Source organism: Diabrotica virgifera, chromosome 3 (genome assembly GCF_917563875.1).
Source record: "Diabrotica virgifera virgifera chromosome 3, PGI_DIABVI_V3a".
NCBI classification, from domain to species: Eukaryota; Metazoa; Arthropoda; class Insecta; order Coleoptera; family Chrysomelidae; genus Diabrotica; species Diabrotica virgifera.
In genome coordinates this window covers 196914100-196939548 of record NC_065445.1, presented here as the reverse complement: position 1 = coordinate 196939548, position 25449 = coordinate 196914100, and the positions used below count along the sequence as shown (strand labels likewise).

General features: G+C 36.3%; 1 protein-coding gene across 1 annotated transcript in view; it reads right to left on the bottom strand.

The window, feature by feature from the left end:
• LOC126882672 (fatty acid synthase-like) overlaps positions 1-25449 on the bottom strand; it is a 410665-nt gene that overhangs the window by 154687 nt on the left and 230529 nt on the right. The window contains 2 exon segments of the mRNA XM_050647647.1: positions 5660-6131; positions 11451-11616. Of these exon segments, the coding sequence (XP_050503604.1) occupies positions 5660-6131; positions 11451-11616 (638 nt within the window).

Sequence of the window (25449 nt, the reverse complement as noted above, 5' to 3'; positions counted from 1 at the left end):
TAATTTTGCCAATTCGACAAAAAAATAATTTCTAAATAGTTAATAATTATTACTAAATAATTAGTAATTTTGCCAATTTCGGCAAAATTCTCAAAAAACAAAAAAATTACCTTCTACAATCACTAGCCAGTTGTGTCGAGTTTAGGGAACGACTAGAATATTTTAATTTTATAGCAAATGGAACAGTCCATTTATCATAAAGGGGAGGCCGTATTTATACTGGTATAAACCTTTTTAAAACTGTTAATAAATTATTGCTTTTAAAATATTTATACTCAAATTGTATTTTTGAATATCTTATTTATTTTATATAATAATTAAATTCACTATCAAATGTCATTGATGTTTTATTAATACTTAATTTAAAATTTAGTTTGACATTTACGAAGTGTCAAACTCAAATGTATATAACCTATGCTTGGCAAATCGAGATTAAAAAAAAAGTAGCCTACTTCCTAATCAACCATTTGAGCTGTTGTTTAGTGCGTCTGTAGGAGATAACCGGATTGTGACGTCACATTTTAGACTTTGAGGTCGATTATCTCGAAGATGGTTAGATATATCGAAATGCCGTTTTCAGATTTGGATTCAGAAGGCAAAACTACATATTAATCCATCGATACACCTGCTCTAAGTATTGCAGGAGCGGCAACGCAATAACACACAGACTTTTGCAAATTTATAAACGAAAATTTTCAGTAGTAATTGCACAAGAGCTCTAAAATTCTATATTAATTTTAGAGTTCGAGTGCAATTTGTTGCGATTATTTCATGAATAAAACTGTCCAAAACCAAAATTTTATTGTAATTTATATATGTACGTACCAATTAGTGAAATTAAACACACAGTTGTTATAAATATGTATTTGACGGTTGAAAGTCATCACTTTTATAATTTTTAAAACATTTGTCATTAATGGCACTGAATGTATTTTTTCGTAGCAACGAAGGGCATCTGACGTAATATGCTTAACGACGGGAGATTATCAAAAATTATGACCTTAATTTGCATGTCTGTAGCTTTCTATTGGTCAGAATCTCCTATGAATGAAATAATCGTTGAAAATAACAGCTTAGTAGTAAATTAATGACACAGATTTCTTCAGGATCATGTAGCGGCGACTTTAAACTTTGATTTCGTCGCTTTCTGACTTTCATAATAATAATTTTTAACCGAGTTATTAAGTCTTAAAAATGGCCATTTTCGCGTTTTTCATATTTTAAATTGCTTCCTACTCGAAAAAGACCAACTTTAGAGAAAAATTATAACAGACTTTTTTGTCCAGAATGGTCCAAAAAACCCACTTTTCACGTGGGAATGGCCCACTTTTCACGTGGGCGACTTCTTGAGCCTTATTCTGGGATGTCTCACGAATGTGATTATGCAAAAATATCTCATGGGAATATTTTTCCCAACGAACCCGCCGTTTCCGTCTTGTCTAATTAACATAATTCAAAAATTAAATGGGTTGCATATGTGAGTTCATTTTAAATGAAGTAAAGAAACACAGACTTACTCACAATCATTTAATTAACTTCGACGACCGGTTTCGATCTCTACAATATACATAGATCATCTTCAGGTCGGCGTTACAAGTAGTTAAATGCTACAATTAAAGAAAGCCAGAGTTAGAACATTGTCTGGTTGTATCAAAATGCTGATAGAAAGACAAAACTTTGAAAGGTATATAAATGTTGACATTTCAGAATAACAAACAAAGACATACGTATGCATACACATAAGCAAACAGGTACTCATAAGCACGCACTATGTGCGTGTGCGTGCTTATGAGTACCTACCTGTTTGCTCATGTGTATGCATACGTATGTATTTGTTTGTTGTTCTGAAATGTCAACATTTACATACCTTCCAAAGTTTTGTCTCTCTATCAGCATTTTGATACAACCAGACAATGTTCTAACTCTGGATTTCTTTAATTGTAGCATTTAACTACTTGTACCGCCGACCTGAAGATGATCTGTATATTCTAGAGATCGAAACCGGTCGTCGAAATTAATTAAATGATTGTGAGTACGTCTGTATTTCTTTACTTAAATTAACATAATTATTTATACAGGGTGTCCAATAACAATTTTTTAATTAAATTGATTGACACAAAACGAAGACTGCGTAAATTATTTATTTAATTTTTTTTTTTATTTACAAACTTGCATCAGCCTGTACGGCTATTAGCGAAAATGATAGTTTTATTAACAATAATAATAACTATAGAATACTACAATTAAATTTTATATAAACAGTTTATTGCTTTTAAGTATTGCAGGATCACTTTGGAACCGCACTTTGAGAATAGTATTTTCAAATCGTCCGGGATTCCGAATTGAACTCTTTCCGTACTGTGTAAGGGGCACTCCACTAGAAGGTGTTTTATCGTCAGAGGGGTCTCACAAGCATTAACACTCCTGTTGAGGATCTCGTGTCATCAGATGACCATGCGTGAGGCGGCTATGACCAAGCCTCAATCGCGAGATGATCACTTGGGAAAATCGATTTGTGGAATTATCAGACCATCGTTGAAATGTTGGTTTTATCTCAAATAACTGCTTCTGGTTTTCATGCCATCTGCTATTCCATATATCAACTATTTTGCTGTGGAAATATGATTTGAGATCTGTCACTGGAGTTGTTGGATAGAACTCTATAGTTGGGTCCTCTAAGGCTTCTCGAGCATGTTTATCTGCCAGTTCATTTCCAGCGATTCCAATATGAGATGGAACCCACAGGAAAGTAACATTTTTGTGATTTAGATTGTGCAATTCTTGTCTTATGAGTTTGGCCACAGGGTGGGGAGAATAGATTTTAGAGATGATTTCTAAAGAATTTAAAGAGTCCGTAATTATAAGGAAGTTAATTTGAGAACTTTTTCAACGTGACTTAGGCCTTTATATATCGCACAGAGTTCTCCTGTTAAAATAGTGTTTGTCCCCGCTAGTTTATATTTCTTTATTTCATTCTGTGTTACAAAGGCAGATGCTACACAATATTTTGTCTTTGATCCATCAGTGAATAACTGTTCGAATGAGGAAAATTGAGAAATTAAGGTTTGATATTTAGAAATAATTATTTGACGATTGGTTTCTTTCTTATTTTCTGACACTAGATCAATTATTTAATAAAAATACATTTTACTGCTGTCAGAAAACAGAATTAAAATGTTTATTTTGCTGTTGTTTTTGCTTAAATTCAATGTTTAAGCTGCCACCCACCTGCCTCTTGACAGTTTGAACATTTAATTTAAGCAAAAGGCAATGTTTATTTGCCAAATAAAAATGTTATTATATAAAGTCGACCTGTTTCGGTAATTTTAATAATTAGTCCTGTCGCCAGGGGGGGTACAACGGCCTCCTTAATTCAGATGGACTTACCCAAGTTTTTTTTATATATTTTGACCCGCAGAATACGAATTTTTTGGGTAACAGTTGATCCGGATGTCGATAAGATTGTTATAGACAAAGAACTTGAGGAATTACATAACAGCGATTTCTCGCAAAACAAAACATCTTTTTGTATTTTTTGGGTCATTTTAAGCAAAAAATATTCCTACAAGTTTTTTCGTAGAATGCATAGTTTTCGAGATAACCGCGGTTAAACTTTCAAAAAATCGAAAAATTGTAAATTTTAAACCCGAATAACTTTTGATTAAAAAATAAAGTAGCAATTCTGCTTACCGCATTTGAAAGTTTAAGTCAAATTATATCGGTTTTGATTATTTGCATTGCTAAAAATTTATTATTTTATTGTTAAACAAAGCTGTAAACTGTAGTAAACACCTAGTATGTGAGTGATGTTTTCTATGATTTCTCATTTAAAATCGAACGAGTAGGTAGAGTAGCTACAAGTGCAAGCGAGGCAATTTCTACGTAGCATGCGGTAAAACGCATGTATTAGGCACGGGAAACCTATGTGTTTATAGATTAGTTTAACAATAAAAAAATTAATTTTTAGCAATGCAAATAATCAAAACCGATATAATTTGACTTAAACTTTCAAATGCGGTAAGCAGAATTGCTACTTTATTTTTTAATCAAAAGTTATTCGGGTTCAAAAATTGCAATTTTTCGATTTTTTGAAAGTTCAACCGCGATTATCTCGAAAACTATGCATTCTACGAAAAAACTTGTAGGAATATTTTTTGCTTAAAATGACCCAAAAAATACAAAAATATGTTTTGTTTTGCGAGAAATCACTGTTATGTAATTCCTCAAGTTCTTTGTCTATAACAATCTTATCGACATCCGGATCAACTGTTACCCAAAAAATTCGTATTCTACGGGTCAAAATATATAAAAAAAACTTGGGTAAGTCCATCTGAATTAAGGAGGCCGTTGTACCCCCCCTGGCGACAGGACTAAATGTTGTTTATTTAGCTAATAATGAATTTAGGCGATATTTTATGGGCGCACTGTATACGAGTAATTATATCTGTACCTATAAATAAATAAAAATAAAAAATATTTATTTATTTTTTATTCAATGGCGTTTTTTTATAATTTTTGTTTTATTTGTTTCTCGGGCAAGGGTCAAAAAACACATTCTTAAAGATGCTAGGTTTATTGCAGTTTAGACATTTCCATTAAAAATTTAGACATTTCTATAAAAAAAAAAAAATAAAAGTAAAGCAACAAAATGTACCATGTATCTCTAAAAATAATATTGTAGTACTTATGCTATGAAATAAGAAATTTATGACTATGAATCTGCAATCAATCACAAACAAGTCTGGCTAATTGGCTCTGCCAAAGACATTTTTCAGTAAAGAAAAGGCATTTCTATCCCTGTTTTTCAAGCAATAAATTGAAATATAAATATACAATACTTACAACAATATTAATTGCAATAAAAACTTAGACACCAAAATTTAATAGATGTGTTTTAATTAAATAGGTGCCCAAATCAATCTGGTGCCGTAGTATTTATAGGAGCATCTGTAAATATGCGTGCGGGAGTATCTTACTGTTCATTTTGGAGAATGGATATGTAGACGAGGAATTATTGAGTGGCCCGATCAGTCATGTGACCTGACACCCCGTGATTCCCTCCTTGGAGCCTTCTAAAGAACAGCGTTTTTGCGAGAGGACTACGCACACTTCCCGACTCCCGACCTCACCCGAACTACAATTGAAGAAAAATTTGAAAATTTTCGCGGATAGCTTGACGTGCTTCGCCGGACCTGGGCCTCGATTTTTGACTTTTCGCTTCGTATCTGTTTAGTGTAAAGATAGAGAATGATTGATAACGAAGCGAAGGGTCAAAAATCGAGGTCCTGCCTCTCCATTGTAAAACGTTGCAATAAACCCATTGATCAAGATGGGCATCAATTTTAACACTTACAGTAACCTTTTTCGAATCCCTTTTTAATTTCTTTGAATAAATTTACTTTGACGCGCATTTTTTTCTCTTAGCAAATTTGTTGCCTGACTTATGCCGACCCCTGTAGGATTACCCCGTAATGTGTTATGTCATATGAGTGTTTCAATACAGTTAACAGTAGTTGTCATAATTATTATTATAAAATTCGTCTAATTATTTTATCGAAATATATACCTAATAAATAGACTTCTGTAAATTCCTGTATTTATGCTTAGAATATAAAATGTGTTAGGTAAATCATTCTCTAAAAATATTTCATTTTTATACCTGGGTATTCCTGTAAATTTTTTGGGGACTAGTTGAAGTGGTTGATCGTCTTCTCGTATTTGCATAATAACTTTTCCCATGTGTTTACCACTGCCCATGTACCTAAAGGCTTCCACCAACTGATCATATTTAAAGCAGGTTACTGGCAAAGGGACAATAAAGTTACCATTATTTTCTTCAAACAGCCTAGAAATATCCATTTTTGTAAACGGGTTTTCGTAAAACATCTCATCCAACATGACTGCATGAAAACTACATTCTTTTTGCATAAGGAAAATATTGATTTCGTTATTGTTAGCCATATCAAATTTTCCTATTTCTACGAAACTACCTCCGGGTGCCAAACATCTAATCGAAGCTTGCAGTTTTTCTTCTGCGAGTGAATTTAGAACCACATCTACACCTCTACCACCCGTATATTTCTTTACCATGGTTTCAAAAGAAATATCACGCGAATTACCTATTTGATGTGCTAAAACACAAAATGATATTAGGTAATAAAGAAGTTACATGTTGCTTATTAGTGCAGTCACTGATAAGCCTTGATCCCGCGTACCAAAAAAAAGTTTAGTTAATAGCTTAACGGTGTCTAGTCCTATTGGGTAACAAACTTCGTGGGGGTCTCCCCGCAGAATTGGAAAAGGGACCCCCTTTAAAAAATTACTAAATGCAACATGTGTAACAAATACCTATATGTGTTACAGCCCTGTGTAAATGAACGTAAAATATGGCGATACCGTGCAATTTTCAGTGTCACCACCCAAGTGGTCAACTCAAGACTTTTTGAGTTATTTATCAGTAAAAATGTTTATTGTTCAACAAAAACCACGTTTTTAGGCGATTTTTCGCAAATAGTCAAAAGAGTAAGTATTTGATCGAACAAAATTTTGTTAACAAAAATGTATCTAGCTTATTGGGACCGTGCAAGTTCGGCAAAGCGACCCCTATTTCTACGCTCTGCAACTTTATTCGCACTTTTAATTATATTGTCCAATTATATTAGTCCTGGTTACTGGATAATTGTCAAGGCCATAGCCCAAAAAAATAATAAGAAGAAAAAATAAGATTCAGGTTATGTTATCAAAACATAGACAATTGTATGTAGTAAATAGAATTAGTTATTAAAATGCAGTACTGCAAGCAAAATACAATTAAGTAAATTTACCTTTATATAATAATTGCATATCATATCAATATTGTGGAGCAATATATAATTTTTCTGCTTCAATGACAGAAGGTATGAAATATACGTCAATTTGACAATTTCAATTGACAATATGAATTATTTAAGATAGTTGCAATATTTCTCCGCGACTCGCGCACGGTCGTTTCTTGTTTCCCTTCCAAGTACTTGCACACCGCGAATAAAAAAATGAAACAAAAATGAAGTCTATAGACCCAGTAAAAGAAAAGTTGTAGCTCATGAATAGTTTTTTATTCGTCAAATTCCAAATCGAATATTTCAACGTGAAATAACCCAAAAAATGAAATTCTTTTCGGGGAAATTCATTAGAATTTTTTAAAGTGTTTAAAACAAGCTTTATTTTTTATAAAAGTTTCTAGCATCAAAACTAAGCCAGCTACGCTCAAACTACAGTTAATCCCATTTTTTTTGTAAAAAAATTGTGAAAATCTCCCCCTATTTAGCACCCCAAATTAAAATAATCATTATTGCCTTACAAAAATTACTTAACTTTTTTATATGACCTGTAAGTTTCGCCGGTTCAAAGTGCTTATTTTTAAAAGGGTTCTAGTTGAAAGGGCTTGAACGAGTCACTAATCACGAGTATATGTAAATTTTAAACAGCCATATCTTAACCAAGTTTTGTCATACAGAAAACAAAATAAAGCCAAAATATTTATAAAAACAATACCTATATTTCTTTACTCTTTGAGATGTGTCGTATCACTAATACTTACTTTTTAAGTTATTTTAAAAAAGGCATTTTTCCAAAATAAAAAAAGTTTTTTTACTATAAAACCAAATTTTTTCAAAAATAAGAACTTGGAACCGGTCAATCTTACAGATCTTATAAACAATAAATATTTAAAGTAAACGGTAAAGCGCTAACGATAAATGTTATTTGGGGTGCGAAATAGGGGCAGATTTTCACGATTTTTTTTACCAAAAAAGGGGCCAACTTTATTTGAGCGTAACTCGTATAGTTTTTGTGCTATAAACTTTTATAAAAAATAAAAATAAAGCTTTTTTTAAAACATTAAAAAAAGTTTTAATGAGTATTTCCCGACAAGTGCTTCATTCATTTTTTGGTTATTTTACCTAGGTTGAAATATTCGATTTGGAATTGGACGAATAAGAATAATTTTTCATGAGCTTCAACTGTGCTTTTTCTGTGTCGATTGACTTCATGAATAAGTACACCATTTTTTTTGTATCTTATAAGCTACATTTTTGCTACAAATATTTTTTCGATATTTAATATTTAATTCGATAAATACTTATTTTTGAGTTATTTGCGAAAAACCCGTCTGAAAACGTTGTTTTTTTGTTAAACTATAAACATTTTCATTCGCAAATGACTTGAAAAGTATTAACATAGATAAAGAAATAGAACAAAAGTTGCTTATAATTAGTCAATTTATGCATTTCCCGACTTATTTTAAACGTATGTTTTTCACCCAAAGGAGGGTTAAGTTTTCAACCCCGAAGTAAAATTAACGAAAGGAATAAGTAGAACTTTGAAGTGGAGTGTAACTAAAACCTAAATCCAAATTATCAAGCAAATACGTCCGTCGTGACAATACGACGTCGTGTTGATAATTTCACTCCAAAACTGTCATTTACTGAGCTATTGGTGTATATATGCGTTGTTTATGACGACTTACATTTTTCATCTTATTGGTATAAAATAAAACAGAACAAAAATTGCTAAATTATTACATTAGTATTACATAGTATTATTCTATGAGATGAACAATTTTCTTCGTGCACTATGTACTATCAGCGACTCTATCTACAATTTTATTAATTCGGATGGACAACTTCATTTCAATACTGCACTGATTAAAAAACGTATGTATGCAAATAATATAACAACACATTTTTACATTTAGTCGACAAGATGGGGCCATTGACATATTGGGGCCCCCCGTAAGCTTCATGCTGTGGGGGCTTCTGTTACGCCTCTAGATAATTGTATCGAAATACTAAACGTAGGTAAAGATTAAAGAGAAGATCCATTTCTAGATTTAGAAATATTGTTCTAAATTTCGGCAACTTGCAATTCTCAAATCTTTCAATAGTCACGTACAAAGGATTATAGTTTATTGTCGTCACCATAAAAGTTCGTGACATTAAAAGAGAGTAAGTTTCTAGATATGAGATGATTCACTTGCCGAATACGCCCATTTAGAAATTTACGTTTTTAAATTTAAACACACAAAGTAAAATCATATACCTATAACAGATTTTTACATAATATCAGACGACAAGATGGGGCCCCCCGCAAGCGTCACGCTGCGGAGGCCTCTGTTACGCCCCTGGCTAGTCCGACAAACTTTGATGTATGCGTATACTGGAATAGGGGAAGTTTTAATTGTGGAACTGGTTACAGGTTTAGAACGTCAGACTACGAAAACGTCATGTATTTTGTCAGACAGAATTTCCAATTGATTTGTTACCCTTTCATTAAAGTCTCATGTAACAATCAGACTGCTATTTACCACCAACATAATTCCTGTCATTTGACATATTCTACGTGTCGGACTTATTAAAATGCCCAACATATTTGTCGGACAAACATTTTTTCATATATTATATAAAGTTTGCTATTGAATAAACTTAAAAACAACCTGCTAGTTTTCACAATCATAAACTTGTCAGGATGACACGTTCCACAATTAAAATCACGTTCCACAATTAAAACTTCCCCTGTTCCAGTGTTCCCGTACATCAAGGTTTGTCCGATTAGACACCGTTAAGGGGCAACAGTAGCGACCAACAGGTAGCAACGAACGCGGTTCCAGAATTAGGCTGTAATTTTGAATATTTTGTCGAGATATTTGGCACACATATTCGTATTATAATAAAAAATCGCGGTACAGAGCCCAATATGAGAAATAAGTTGTGGCAATTACTCTATAACTAAATAAAATATTGCAAAAAGGAGCCTGTACCGCCATTAAGAAGAATAAAAAACTAAACTTTCTTCAAATAAACTTTTTAATCCCATGCCTAGATTTTGTGTCATATTGGATCTAGTAAATTTTTTTTGTCTGTAACAAGAAATCGGACCTATTATAACTATATAACTGATTAGTCAACATAGAAAAACTGTCATTGTAATTTGGACAAACCTGCGTCAGATTTCTGTTCTGACACGAATCGTATCCGCCATGTTTTACCATAGCGCCTTATGGTAAAACATGGCGGATACGATTCGTATCGAGTGTTTGTAATCCCTATGCAGAAATTTGACGCAGGTTTGTCAAAATGACAGTGACACTTTCTCTATGTTGACTAATCAATTACTCAGTTATAATATCTCTTGTTGGAGATAAAAAAATTTACTAGGTCCAATATGACACAAAATCTAGACGTGGGATAAAAAAGTTTATTTGAAAAAGTTTATTGTTTTGTCCTTCTTAATGGCGGTACAGGCTCCTATTTGCAATATTTTATTTAGTTATAGAGTAATTTCCACATACTAACATATTTCTTAAATTGGGCTCTGTACCGCCAGTCTTTATTATATTACGAATATGTTTACCAAATATCTCGACAAAATATTGAAAATTACAGCCACAATCTTGAACCGCGTTTGTGCTACCTGTTATCGCTACTGTTGCCTCTTAAGCTATTAGCAAATTAATTATCAGCTTACTTTTTTTGGTACGCGGGATCCAGGCCTGTGTAGGTTAACACCTCCGATTTCGTTGACTCCATAAATCGATAGAGATAAATTCTAAGCAAAATTTGTTATGTCAAGTTATTAAAATAAATCAATACTTTTTTAGCTGTTAAAGATCAGAGATTTTAAGTTTTTGTGAAAAAAGTGCATGTTTAAATAAGTTTTTCATAAATAACTCAAAAACTGTAAGTTCTTAGAAAACAGTTATTATTATCAAAATTTAAGCTAACAAAGAATTGAATAAATTTCTTACTTAAAAAAAACCTTTTAATATTAATTCAAAGTAAGTTATAGTATTCATAACTGAATGTACTAGGCTTGTTCAATTAAAAAAAATTCGACGCTATCATCTACTTCTGGAGTTTATTGGATAGGTATTTCTGAGTACTTTGACAAGTGTTAAGTTAGTAGTATATGTTATAAAATGCATCGTTTTCCCGTTTTTTCTGCTTGGATAGGTACTACTTAGATTTAAGTACTCGCCGAAAAAGTATAATATAACATATATATTTTTATATTATTTAGTTACCTATGACTCACTTTGAATTAATATTAAAAGGTTTTTCGTGAAAGGAATTTATTCGATATTTATTAACTTAAAATTTGGTAATAAGTGAATTATTTATGAAAAACTACTTAAAAACATTGATTTTTTCATGGAAAATTAAAACATTTGATCTTTAATAACTCAAAAAGTATTGATTTATTTTAATAACTTGACGTAACAAATTTTGCGTAGATTTTGTCATTCTTTCGATCTATGGGATTATTTTTAATGAAATAATTTTCACCCCCGAGACGGGGTGGCATATACCCCCAGGGTAAAATCGGAGGTAATAGCTCATATCCACCTTCAGTGACTGCACTAAATGATACGGCAGAAAGGTAGAATGATATGATAAGGTAGAAATAATATTTACGTTTAATTTGTGGGAATGTTTTTAGTAAGTACTCTCGTTTTTCTTGTGTCCCTACAGTAACGAAGATATTACACTCATAGTGCAATGCCAGTCTAATAGCTGCTTGGCCTACCCCACCTGTTCCAGAGTGAATTAGAATGGTAGAACCTCTTCTCATGTTTACTCTCTAAGACAAAAAATACTATGTATTGCATACATGAAAAGAGTGCCATTAAAATGGAGAATAAAATACTTATCAGAGATTAAAAGGCTTAAGACTAGGATGTTCTTTGTACCTAACTAAAAATCTTATACAGGAAGAAATAAACCTCTGGAAGATACGAAGCACAGGGATGGGAATAAAACTTGGAAACAAGTACATAACAAACCTTTTCTTCGCAGACGATGAAGGGATTATGGTAAATGATCAGAAAGATATCGATTATAATGATTCGAAAGTTAATTGAAGAATACGAAAAATGGGGACTCACAATTAACATAAACAAAACGGAATGTTTTAGAATAAAGGACGAAGAAGGCGACCCAAAACTTTTAATTAGATATTATGTATAAAAAATGCGACCAACTTAAATACCTAGGGACAGTGATAGAGAAGAAAGGAACAGCGAAACGGGACATCCAGGAGGAGATACAACCAGGGTTGAAATGTGGTATAAACACTAAATTCATTACTTTGGTATCCTAAGATTAGTTTACCAACAAAATGACAATCTACAAGTCGTTGCAGAAGCAGTTTTGACGTACGTATGTCAATGTTGGCTAATGGCAACGAAATAGAAGAAAAAACTGGAAGTGGTAGAAATGAACTGTCTAAGAAGAGCGTGTCGGCTATCCAGCCTTGATTACATCATAAATGAAGAAATAAAAAGAAAAATAGGAAGGATTTACAATACCGTAGATACAACAGAATTCAAAAAACTTTTGTGGTACGGGCATGTAATGCGAATGTAAGATGAACGATGGCTAAAACAGGCCTTAAACTATGTTCCATGGACTAGAGGAAGAAGAGAAAGACCAGAATTAGAACGGATGAAAGAATTAGAGGACTAATGAGAGATAGACCCATAATTGAGGAGGAATGGACCGACCGAAAAAGGTGGATATCTAAATGCGAGATGTGTCGGAGACTGTAGAACCCCGTAAAAAAATAGAGATAATACATTTGAACAAAAGTAGACAATATTAAAAATCGTTTGAATATCAATAGATCGGCTTCTATCTATGCGCCAACTTTTACCTTAACAATAATAATTGTTTTCGTGTCTCCTACGACAAATAATTGGATTTCTTCGCATAATGCCGCACCATGTACAAAATAGTTATTTTTCTACGGCCGTGCTAAAAGAGCCACTTTCCCGCACGCATTTCGTTTCCGAAAGTTGCACTTTCCCGCACGACGTGAGTGAAAGTAAAATACCTTGTAATGTGGCATTATAATGTATTATAATACATGCAATACACTAATGTTTAGATATTATTTACTAATTTATTTCAAATTTTTCTTATTGTATTCATATTTTAATGAAATTAGCGCGATTATTTCATTTATAGGAGATTCTGACCAATAGAAAGCTACAGAAATAAAAATTAAACTGATAATTTTTGATAATTTCCCGTCGTCAAGTATATTACGTCAGATGCCCTTCGGTTAGTAAGAAAAGTAGAAATTAGCCCAATTAATGTTTTAAAAATTATAAAAGTGATGACTTTCAACCGTCAAATATTTATAACAACTGTGTGTTTAATTGTACTAATTTGTACTTACATAAATAAATTACAATAAAATTTTGGTTTTGAAGAGTTTTATTCATGAAATAATCGCAACAAATTAAACTCGATCTCTAAAATTAATATAGAATTTTAGAGCTCTTGTGCAATAATTACCACTGATAATTTTTGATAATATTCCGTCGTCAAGTATAATACGTCAGATACCCTTCGTTGCTACGAAAAATACATTCAGTGACATTAATGACAATTAATGTTTTAAAAATTATAAAAGTGATGACTTGCAACCGTCAAATATTTATAACAACTGTGTGTTTAATTGTACTAAATTGTACTTACATAAATAAATTACAATAAAATTTTGATTTTGAACAGTTTTATTCATGAAATAATCGCAACAAATTGCACTCGATCTCTAAAATTATTATCGAATTTTTGCTCTCGTGACACTTTGACATAATTTCACTCCCCTTTAAACTGTCAAAGTGTCACTCGGGAAAAATTCGATAATTTTAGAGCTCTTGTGCAATTACTACTGATAATTCGATGAAATAACATTATTTTGACATACTATTTAAAAGTCAGATCAGTAGACAGTTACAATGGTTCTGAATCGTCGTCATGGAAACCAATATCGTCGTGGTGGTAACCCATTATATTGAAAGTTTATTTTTGACAACCTTGTCAAAGAATTCATTTGTATATTTTCACTCCTAAATAAAAATTGATAAATGAGCAATTCGTGGCAGTTTGCCAATCTATCACTGATGCAAGCTGATCCTTGAATTGTTCAGTACGTTCTCTGACAAGGTTGTCAAAATCAAATTTTCAATAAAATAAAATTCGTTTCATTGACGACGATTAAAAACCATTGTTGTTGTTTAAATATTATATCAAAATAATTCTATTTCAACGAATTATCAGTAGTAATTGCACAAGAGCTCTAAAATTCTATATTAATTTTAGAGATCGAGTGCAATTTGTTGCCATTATTTCATGAATAAAACTGTTCAAAACCAAAATTTTATTGTAATTTATTTATGTAAGTACAAATTAGTACAATTAAACACACAGTTGTTATAAATATTTGACGGTGGAGAGTCATCACATTTATAATTTTTAAAACATTAATTGTCATTAATGTCACTGAATGTATTTTTTCATAGCAACGAAGGGCATCTGACGTAATATACTTGACGACGGGAAATTATCAAAAATTATCGGGTATAATATCACAAGAGAGTGAGAATAAATTGAAAATAATGCGACAGTTTTTCCAAAATTTGTTGTCTGGCAATAGACACGAGAGCCCGCAGGGCTCGAGTGGCTATTAACCAATGACAACAAATTTGAGTAAAAATGAAGCATTATTTTCTTATTTATTCTTACTGTCGTGTGATATTCGTAAGATTATTTTTTAATACGTATATTATGGATATTTTCTTAAATGTGACAGTTGTCAAAACTAGGAAACTGGTTGCCATTAAACAGAAACAATCTACTTAAAAAAATTCTATCGGTAATTTTCTACAGTAGATAATTCTCAGTATAATTTTAATCTGATTGGACAGAATTAAACACGTGATCAAATATCTTACTATACGATTGGAAGTTAAAATCATGAAAAAATAATCAGTTTAATTTTTATTTCTGTAGCTTTCTATTGGTCAGAATCTCCTGTGAATGAAATAATCGCGTTCATTTCATTAAAATATGAACACATTAAGACTTTGAAATAAATTAGTAAATAATATCTAAATATTAGCCTATTGCATGTATTACAATACATTATAAAGCCATATTACAAGGTATTCTACTTTCCCGCACTAGTGTGGAAAAGTGCAATTTTCGAAAAGGAAATCCATGCGGAAAAGTGGCTGTTGTATCTCTCCTATGGCGCTACAGCCCAAGTCGGGCCCTGGCCTCCCCTAGCATCCGCCTCCAAGTATCTCTGTCCCTGGCTGCTCTCCTCCAGTTGTCCACCCTCAATATCTCTTTAGCATCTGTTCTCTCTTCGTCTATCCACCTCTTCCTTGGTCTTCCCACTGGCCGACGTCCCACCATGGCTCCGCTAAGCGTTCTGCTAGGTGTTCTGTCGTTGTCCATTCTTATAAGGTGACCTGCCCAGCGCAATCTTTGCATTTTTGCATAATTTGCTATAGAGGGTTCTCTGTAATATTGGTACAGCTCGTGGTTGAACCTTATTGTCCATATACCATTGTCACAAATGGGTCCCAGTATCCTCCTTAATATCTTTCTTTCGAAAGTGTTAATAAAGGTTTATTGTCTTTTCTCTCATGATCCACGTTTCTACACCATACGTCACTATTGGCCGTATGATGGTTTTATATATTCTAAACTTAACTTCCCTATGGATGTCTTTGGATCCAAACACCTGCGACAGAGAGAAGTATGCTTTGTTAGCCAGTATTATCCGTTTCCGTACTTCTTCCTCCTCGCTGCCATTCTCTGTTATCTGTACACCCAAGTATGTGAGCTGTTCTACTACTTCTATATTAGCGTCGTTTATTGTTAAATTTTGCAAGTTTCGTTGGTTCCTCGCTTATATTAGGGATTTAGTTTTATCTGTGTTGACGGCCAACCCTATTTCTTTCGCATTTTCTACAAGCTCTACATATAGTTCTGTGACGTCTCTTACGGTTCTTCCCATCAAGTTTACATCATCAGCGTACACCTCAATCTGCGTAGACTTATTAAACAATAAATTGTTTGGGTTTATGGACATTTTTCTGATGACATATTCCATACATATATTAAACAGGGTCGGTGCCAGCCCATCTCTCTGTTTTAGCCCTTTAGTTATCTCGAAGGGATCTGCCAATTCATTTTGAACTCGTACTTGCGCTTCTGTGTGAGTCATGGTGGCTTGAACTAACCTTACCAATTTCCTTGGTATACCAAATTCTTGCATAATTACATATATTTTATCTCTATGTATGTTATCATAGGCTTGTCGAAAATCTACAAAGATTTGGTAGATATCTATGTCGTGCTCCCAGGCTTTAGCTAATATTTGTTTCACGATGAACAGCTGGTCAATAGTGGACCGTCCTGGTCTGAATCCCGCCTGGTATTCTCCTATGATTTGTTCTGTGACGTGGCTTAATCTTCAATTTATGATCCACGTAAACACCTTATAACTCACACAGAGCAAGGATATGCCTCTATAATTATTATAGCCCAGTCTCAGTCTGTCTCCCTTCTTGTGGACTGGACATATAATTGCTCTTTTCCAGTCTCTTGGAATTTCTTCTGTGTTCCATACGTCTCTTATGAGTTTATGGAATCTGTCTATCAGTATGTGTACTCCAATTTTGATAAGTTCAGCTGGTATGTTGTCAATCCCTGGGGCTTTATTATTTTTCAGTGCTTTAATTGCCTCCAATATCTCTTGTCTTGTGGGTGGGTTTGTCAGTTCATTATTTTGGTTCTGATCTGCTATCTCGATATCAGGTACTGCATGGGGTGTGTTTGTTTGTGCTTGCTTTGTAAGCAGACCCTCGAAATAGTTTCTCCAACCTACTTTTATTGCTTTGTCGTCACTGATGATTTGTCCTTCGCTATTTTTAAAAAGGTTAGTGCGTGGTTTATATCTTGCTCTGACTTGTTTCAGGTATTTATAAGCTCCTCTAGTGTCACCCTGATCTCTCCCTGGGGCTGTATTTTTACCTCGACGGCGGTGGGAGGGCCGAGTAACGGGTCGTGGTCCCTAAAATTGTGAGGGGAGCACGACCGGTGAAACCAAGAACAGTCCCAGCGTCCAGCGACTGTGCACCGGGTGGGCGCCGGACACCGCCGCTGGACGCTAAAAGGCGTCGCAACTGAGGCGAGCAGTTGCGACGCCTTCGCCTTCAGCAGTTCTATTTCACCCTCGAACTTCCCTACGGCTACTCTAATCCCTCAATTTAATCTCGCCCACCTCAGCATTGTGGCCGGAGGTCGATAGGGGGGCCCCAAAGCACTGTGCGGGGGGCTCTGCCGTCGAACTCCGATTACAAGTTTTTGTTCGAAAACTTTTTCGATATACCCAATGCGAGTAGCCGCCATGTCTTACCCCACCAATGTACCTTTCCCACCACACATCCATTCCAAATCCCGCGTAACAGGGGAGGCAGCAGTTACGCGGAAACTCCAGGTAGCCTGTGAATACAGACTGCCACTGCGTCCGGAGGCAACCGTGATAAAAAGCCTAGAGGAGTAAACCTCAATAAAAAATCCCCATTATCACGGTGGAAGGCATCGTGCCAAAGATATGAGAGATGCGAGGGTTAGAGCATCATAAACGATCCCTTCGGGATACCTGGCGACCTCCCGAAGTAATACAGCCTTAACGCGGTAAGGGCGCACTGCTGCGTCGGACGAATAGCACGTCCCGACTCGTGGGAATTCATATGAATCCAAATCAAACAAAGAAAGCAAAGAGGGAAGACGAAGACGACCAAACGCAAACGAACAAGGATAACGCTACAGGTAAAAATGTGAATAGGGAAGAACAGCCGCTAGACGGCAAAGTAGACGAAGAAGAGCAGAGAAAATTCGAATTGGAACTATTGAATTGGCATAGTCAGCAGCCAAAAATGAACAGATCGGGTGCCCAAAAACACTCGACACTGGTAGGGGAGGAGATTCTAGGAGAAATACATAGGGAAGAAGAAGAAGAAGAAAAAGAAGATGGAGGCAAAAGAGAGGAAGGTTCCTCGGCAGAAATTGTAGAGAATGCAGAAGCAGAAGCTGAAGGAAAAAAAGAAAGCCAAGGGGAAGCAGGATGGCAGGATATAGAAGAAAGCATCCTGGCAACTTTCCTGTTCGATGAGGGGGAAAGAATCGAAATGCAACAAGTAAAAAAAAGAAAGGGGGATAGTCTGGAGATTAATGAGAAATTTAAGAAGGAGAAATTAGAAGAGAGTAAGAAATACTCTGAAGAAACGGATAAAGAGAGGGTCCAGAGGAAGATAAGGGAGATGCTCGATATCCTAAACACGGATGGATCCATAGAACAAGAGAGGATTAGAATGAAGAAGCTACTGGGGGAAATAAACACGATTCAAAATAAAACCAGCCATATCCAAGTGTCAAAAGGAGAGGAAGAAGAGATAAAATGCGAGCAATGTCAATTAAAGGTAGAACAAGACAGGCAGAGAAAGGAGACAGAAAAAATAATAGGGATCCTAAACAAAGGGGGAGACTCAAACGCCTTTAGCCAAATCTACAAAAAGAAATGGGAAGAAAAGGTCTTTGAAAAAACGAAGTGGGAACAAGGTGGACTACAGGAAACGGTAGAAAAGAAAGAATGCTTAATAATAACGAAAAACGAAATAACAGAGGGGGGATAGAAAGTGTAATAAGAACATATAGGGAGGAAGTCTTTGAACTCATAGAGGGATGCAAAGAGGGGGACATAGAGTACATCGAGAATGCTAAGAGAAGCTCTATGGCTAGTCAAAAAACCAGTGGTATACATACGTCACAAAAATAAAGAGACACGGGATGTATGAGATGGCCGAGAAGGCCATCAAGCAGATAAAAGAAAGGGAGAAGCAACCGGAAACGGTTAGAGTAATCGTCAATAATGAAATTAATAAAGACGATGTGCGGAAGTCACTAGAATTCGTGGGTCGGGGGGAGAATATTAACTGGGAAATTATAGTAAGAGGAATGGAAATGGATAGAGAGGTGAAAAACGAACAAGAGGAAGCCCTCCTAATTAAAACGGGAGAAAAAACATACACGGACGTGCTTAAAGAAATGAATAAAAAGATCGATATCGGGAAGATAGGAGTAAAAGTCGACAGATTAAAAAAAACCGAAGGGGGAGATATCCTCGTTAAATTAAAAGGGAGGGGAGCCGCGGAAAAATTAAAAAAAGAAATGGATACAAGGATGTCTGGTATGAACATGGCCATACGGAAAAAAGAAAATTATTTTACGATAACGAAGTTGGACCCTGGAGTAACAGAGAAGATACTACATAACGCCATAAAAGCCTATACGGGTATCCCTACAGAAGAAGTGGATATAAAAACGCTAAGAACTAATAGGCACGGGGAACAGGTGGCTACTATAGCCGTACGCCCAACAAAAGCCGAGGAACTGAGGAAGTATAGCACAATATGTATAGGCTGGGTGGTATGCCCGATCATGGAAAAGCATACGCCCGTAAGATGCTACAAATGCCTCTTATATGGGCACAATACATATGAATGTAAGGGTGAAAGCAGGGTAGCGTGCTGCTACAACTGCTTTAACAGCGGTCACACGGCGGCGCAGTGTAGCAGCACTGCCTACTGCCTGACGTGTAAAGAAGAAGGGCACCGCATGGATCGCATGACATGCCCAGCCTATAGGGCGTGTGTATATGGCAGAGTGGGAAAGGGAGCCCTCTAAGAAATTCGTAAAAAAAAAGAAGAAAAAAAGCGAAAAGGTGAGAGATGGTCTCCTGGAGAACGGGGGTGGGCTCATATACAGTCCACCTGTGGCACAGGAGACCGTCTCTCGCAGGGTTTCGTTTGAAACATCTACGAGAAAAAATAGACCTAATGCACTGTTATTTATTTATATTAATAATATATTTATATTTCTTTATTTTTATTTAACGAAAAATTTTATTTATACAAACCCTATCTATTTTATTTATATTTATACAAATTTTATTTATTTACTCTATTTAACTATTTTATCTACACTTATTTATTTATTTATTTTAGTTCTTAGGTGTTTTAATTTATTGACGAGACGCGAATCCGACGCAGTAACGACCTCAGGGAACTGAACCAAAACGGACCTCAAGGATCAACCTGGTATACGGATATTGCAGATGAACGTGGGCAGAGCGCGCCTTGCGCACGACCTTGTCCACGCAAAAGCCTGCAAGCTAGAAACAGACCTGCTCATCGTCCCAGAACCAAACAAGAAGATTACCTCAGGCGGTGGTTGGGTCCAGGATGACGGAAAAAACGTGGCGGTGCTCATTAAAAACGGGGATGTGGGGGTGCGGAGCATCGTCAGGGGGGGAAACCATATCCTTATTAGGTTGAGGGATTTCTGCCTCCTGACATGTTACATATCTCCCAACATCCCTATGTTGAGATACAAAGCCATTGTAGATGAAATAATGAACGCCGCCACGAATGAAAAAGAAATTCTGATCGCCGGGGACATAAATGCGAAATCCAGGTTATGGGGTTCCCCCATAAATGACAAAAAGGGGGACCTGTGGAATGAATGGATAGCCCAGGCTGGCCTTCCAGTAGTAAACAATGATAAACCAACCTTCGTGAGGGGGACCAGCCAAACACACATTGATGTCACGTTCGCGAGTGAGGGGTTATCCAGAAGAGTACACGAGTGGGATGTCCTCGACGATCAATTATTCACCTACCACCGTTATATAAAATATGAAATAAAGGTAAAAGGGGGAGTAAGGCGGTCGATGGGTCACACGGAAATCTATTTCAATAAAACCATGTACCTATCGGAGGTCAGAAAGATCAATGAGGAAGAGATTTCTGACCTTGGCCAATTGAGAAGAGCACTAGAAAACGCTGCAAAGTTGGCCACCGTGAAGAGAAAGGAAAATAAAAAATCCCCCTACTGGTGGACGGATGAGATAGAAGGTCTACGGGAGAGATGCCTCAGAGCTCCTAGGAATTACACGAGAAGCCAGGGCAACCTCGAGCTGAACGAAATATACAAAGATCTAAAGAGAACCCTAAATAAAAAAATAAGACAGGAAAAAAGAGAGAAGTGGCAGACCCTGATAAAAGCATTGGAAGACGATATATGGGGCGACGCATATAAAATTACCATGAAGACGTTGAAGATCATGGCCCCATATAAACTTGACGAGGACCAGCGGATGGAATCAGCTGAACTCCTCTTCCCCACCAAGCAAACCCAGAATTTTGTAAAAATCTATCCAACAATGGTAGAGGAGTTTACAGAAGAGGAAATACGAACCGCTGGTCAGGAAATGAAGACGGGGAAAGCTCCCGGCCCCGACGGGCTGCCACCAGAGGCAATTAAGATAGTAGCAACTGAGAAACCAGGCTTGATAAGAAGAATATATAACGACCTACTGCAGAAACAAGAGTTCCCCAGGGACTTGAAGGAGGCGAACCTAGTTCTTCTCCTGAAGCCTGGGAAACCCCCCGACTCAGCATCCTCTTATCGGCCAATATGCCTCCTTGACTGCCTTGGTAAGTTCTATGAGGGACTTATCAAGAAGAGGATGGAGGGCATGTTGGAAGATGAGAGAGTGTTATCAAATCAACAGTATGGGTTTCGTAAAGGTAGATCGACAGTCGACGCCGCGACCTGGATAAGGGACGCGGCAAAAACAAGCAAGAGGAGATGGGTGGTCCTCGTTCTGTTGGACATAAAAAATGCTTTTAACTCAGCAAACTGGGGCCTTATAGTAGACAGAATCGTCGAATGGGCCCCAGAATATGTGTCCAACATAATAAAGGACTACCTATCTGACAGAACCGTATGCATATCGAAAAAAAAAGAAGAAAGGGATGACCGCGGGAGTACCCCAGGGGTCAGTCCTGGGACCCTTACTATGGAATATATTATATAATGGGGTACTAGAAGTAAACAAGGAGAGAGGAGTGAGAGCGATTGCATACGCGGACGATCTAGCTTTACTAATCGAAGACGACACGAATAGGGGAATAATAGAAAAAGTTAATAGAGCCATACGAAAGACCGCGGCTTGGATAGAAAGAAACGACCTAAAGTTAGCAGTAGAGAAGACGGAAGCCATAATCTTGAGGGGACCGAGAAAAAGAAATGATATTATATTTGAATACAAAGGCTCCGCAATAAGACCCCAGAAGACAGTGAAATACTTAGGTATAATATTCGACGGCAGGATTGCATTCGGACAACACGTACAGGAAGCATGTCGGAAGGCAGAAAAAAGGACCTCCACACTAAACAAGTTGATGCCAAATATAGGGGGTCCAGGATCCCAGAAAAGAATGGTGATGCTACAATCAATCCTATCTATAGTTTTATACGGGGCCCCAGTGTGGCACGAGGTCCTTCGAATGAGGAAGTACAAAGACATGCTTCTTAGGGCCCAGAGAAAACCTCTGATCAGGGTGTGCAGCGCGTACAGAACCGTATCAACCATTGCCTTACAGGTGGTGGCTGGTGCTGTACCGGTGCACATCCTGGCCAGAGAAAGAGTCCGAATGTACCAAAGGGGCAAGGAGGCAATAGGTTCAGGACCACAAGAAAGGACGAGAAGTCTACAGATGTGGCAGAGGGAATGGACAGCCGAAGTCGAGAAGGCAGCCTGGACAAGATCCCTGATTCCGGATGTGGTGAGATGGTACGATTGCCGGCATCGGCGCGTCAACTATTACTTCACACAATTCTTGACGGGACATGGATCGTTTAGGAAATTTACCTATCGTATAGGGAAGACTGGGGGCGATCTGTGTCCCGACTGTGGAGTGGTGGATGACGCGCAGCATGTTGTGTTTGAGTGCCCTGCATATCACGCGGGGCGTACCGAGCTGCAGCTGGGGCTGGGATCCCCTCTAGGCGAGCCTCATGAGCTAGTCGATAAAGCTATCGACAGCAAGAGAGACTTCGACCTGATCATTGCTTTTGTCACCAAGACAATCAAGCACAAAGAGGAAAAAGAGAGGCGTCTGCAAGCGGGATGACCAATCGTCATTATTTACTTTTTTATTCATTTTTTTAACGTGTTTGTGTCATGCAAGGCAGTCAGCGGGGGAGGACCCTTTACATCCAATCTACGCTGACTGCCCTTATTTTATATTATTTATTATGTTTTATCGATCTATTTATTTATTTATCAATTTTATTTATATAATATTTTACCGTTTTGTTCTAATCTTATTTAAATGTGGTGCATGTCTCAAGAGGCATTCAGTAGGGGACTTTTACCTTCTACTCAGGCTGAGTGCCTCTTGTGTTTCTCGTTCTGTTTCTGTTTTGATTTATGTTTTCCTTGTTCTACCCGTGTTCGTCCTGGGGCAGCTGGCGGAGGAGGATCTTTTACATCCAACCTACGCCAACTGCCTCCTTGTTTTAAGTCTGAGATTTTTAATGAATATGTGTATTGAATGAATGAATTGATGAAAGTAAGAATGTTTGGCGTTGCTCGTAATTACCAACTGGTTCTGTTTTGCTAGTTCCATCGTGGGGGGGGGGGGCATTCTGGTCGCCCTGCCCACGGGAGGGTTGCGCTGGACGGTCGCTTCACCGGCCGGTCTGGCGTGAGGCTCTTGCGGGGAGGAGGCTAGGAGGCCGCCAAACTCATGGAATGCACGCGAAGAGTGCCGGAGGGGAGTTAAGAGTAAGGTCGGCGGGTCAGATATGCACGCTAAGTGCGGTTCCAGACCCGTCGGCTGGAGAAAGAGGGGGTGAGTTTAGTCGGTAGGCGGCCTCGGCCCGCGGTGAAGCGTGCCGGACTGAATCCGACACACCTGGGACATCTTCCCAGAGGGTCTTTTGAAGATTCTCACCTCCCAAAGAAAAAAAAAAGTGTCACCCTGATTGAAATCTTCCTCCATTCTTAGTATTTGGTCGTTTTCGTATCTTCTCTTCTTTCTTCTGCATATTTTGTCTGCCTTTCTTCGTTGTTCTTCAAATTTTTCACGTCTTTCTCGTGTTCTTCTTTGAGTGTACTGCACGTTTAGTTCATTTCTTTTGTCTATTGCTTATTGGCATTCTTCATCAAACCAGAGCTCTTTTCTTTGATGTTTTTTAGTTCCTATCACTCTTTTAGCCGTTTCCCATGTTATTCTTTTAATCTTATTCCATTCTTCTTGTATTGGTTCCTCTCTCGGTTCTAGTAGTTCTCTATTTAGCTCTTCTCGAAATCGTTGTTCTATTTCTGGATTTTTCAGGTTGTCTAGGTTTAATTTTTCTGTTTTTGTGTGGTTGTTCTTCTCCTGTCGATGGCTGTTGTACCACGACCGTAGAAAAATAAATTTTTCACCTATAGTCAGATAATGAAACAGTTGTCAGTGATTAATTTCAAAGTTCGTGGAATATTACGGAATTTGAGGAGAAAGAGAAGTAATTTCAGTGGCTTATATAGTCTAGGCGCCAAATAGTGGTCACCGTGTCCTTTTCATTTCTAATGGACAAATACAACGTGTTTCTTATGGATTTCTGGCTGCTGATTACGAATTTCAAGGGTGGATTTCGATTCGAGTGGTCAAAAAATTGTTATAAACAATTTAATTGTTTATAAATTGTTTATAAGGTTCTGGCTCATAAACTAAAAGAGATAAAAAATAATGTTTCAAATAAAATTTGTTCGTTAATAAAAAGCGAAGAAAAAAAAAACGTTTACTAAACTTAAATCCAACAATGAGAACTCAATATATTGTAAAATTAGAGCACAGTGTCAATTGCAAATTGCAAAATAAGTGTTTTTCAAAGATTTATCGATGGTAACTCGGCTTTTTCGCATGCAAATGAACCTTAGAAGGTCTCATTTTAAAGCTTCGTTAATAGGCTTCCAAACAGAGTTTGTTAAATTACTTGATCTTATATACTTTCCTCGTAATACGAGAGATGTCGCTGAATTGCGTCTCAAAGGTGGGTTCATTGCATTGCGATAGTTTGCCTTAAATTGGCAGAATTGTTTGTATTTCCTTCAGAGTTGAGACTTCTGAGCTTCACCAATGAGACATAAGGATGCTGAAATAGCTATATGGAGATGGTGGTCCAACTCTGAATCAAATATAAACAAAACCTGCCTTTGTCTTTTTTATACTTGCTCTTTATTTGTTTTAAAGTTATACCCATTTGAAGTAATAATTTTCTTAAAAAAATTGTACATTAATTTGTTTATAAGAGTTTCAAGCAAATTAAGGCTATAAACATTTATACTTTAATTAACATGAATGAAAGAAGAACTCAAAAGGAACATTTTGAGCTTACGAAAATGTTTGTAAGTTTATTTTTGGCCAAGATATCGATATTTTAATAGTGCACTCTGAGGCGCAAGATCGGCTCACCGCGTAAAGGTTCACGCGCTAACTTCTCGATGCAAATTATAATTTCTATGTTTATATACGTTATCTTCATTTTTCATTTTTAAAGATCCTAATAAAAGTTTATCCAATAATTCTTATAACTAAATCATCATACTGTAACCTCGTATCACCTTTCATTATATTTACTTTGTCTTCTATTTTTTGTACTAAATGAGAAAAAAACATTTAAAACTAATATTTCAGAAATATAACTAAAAAGTAAG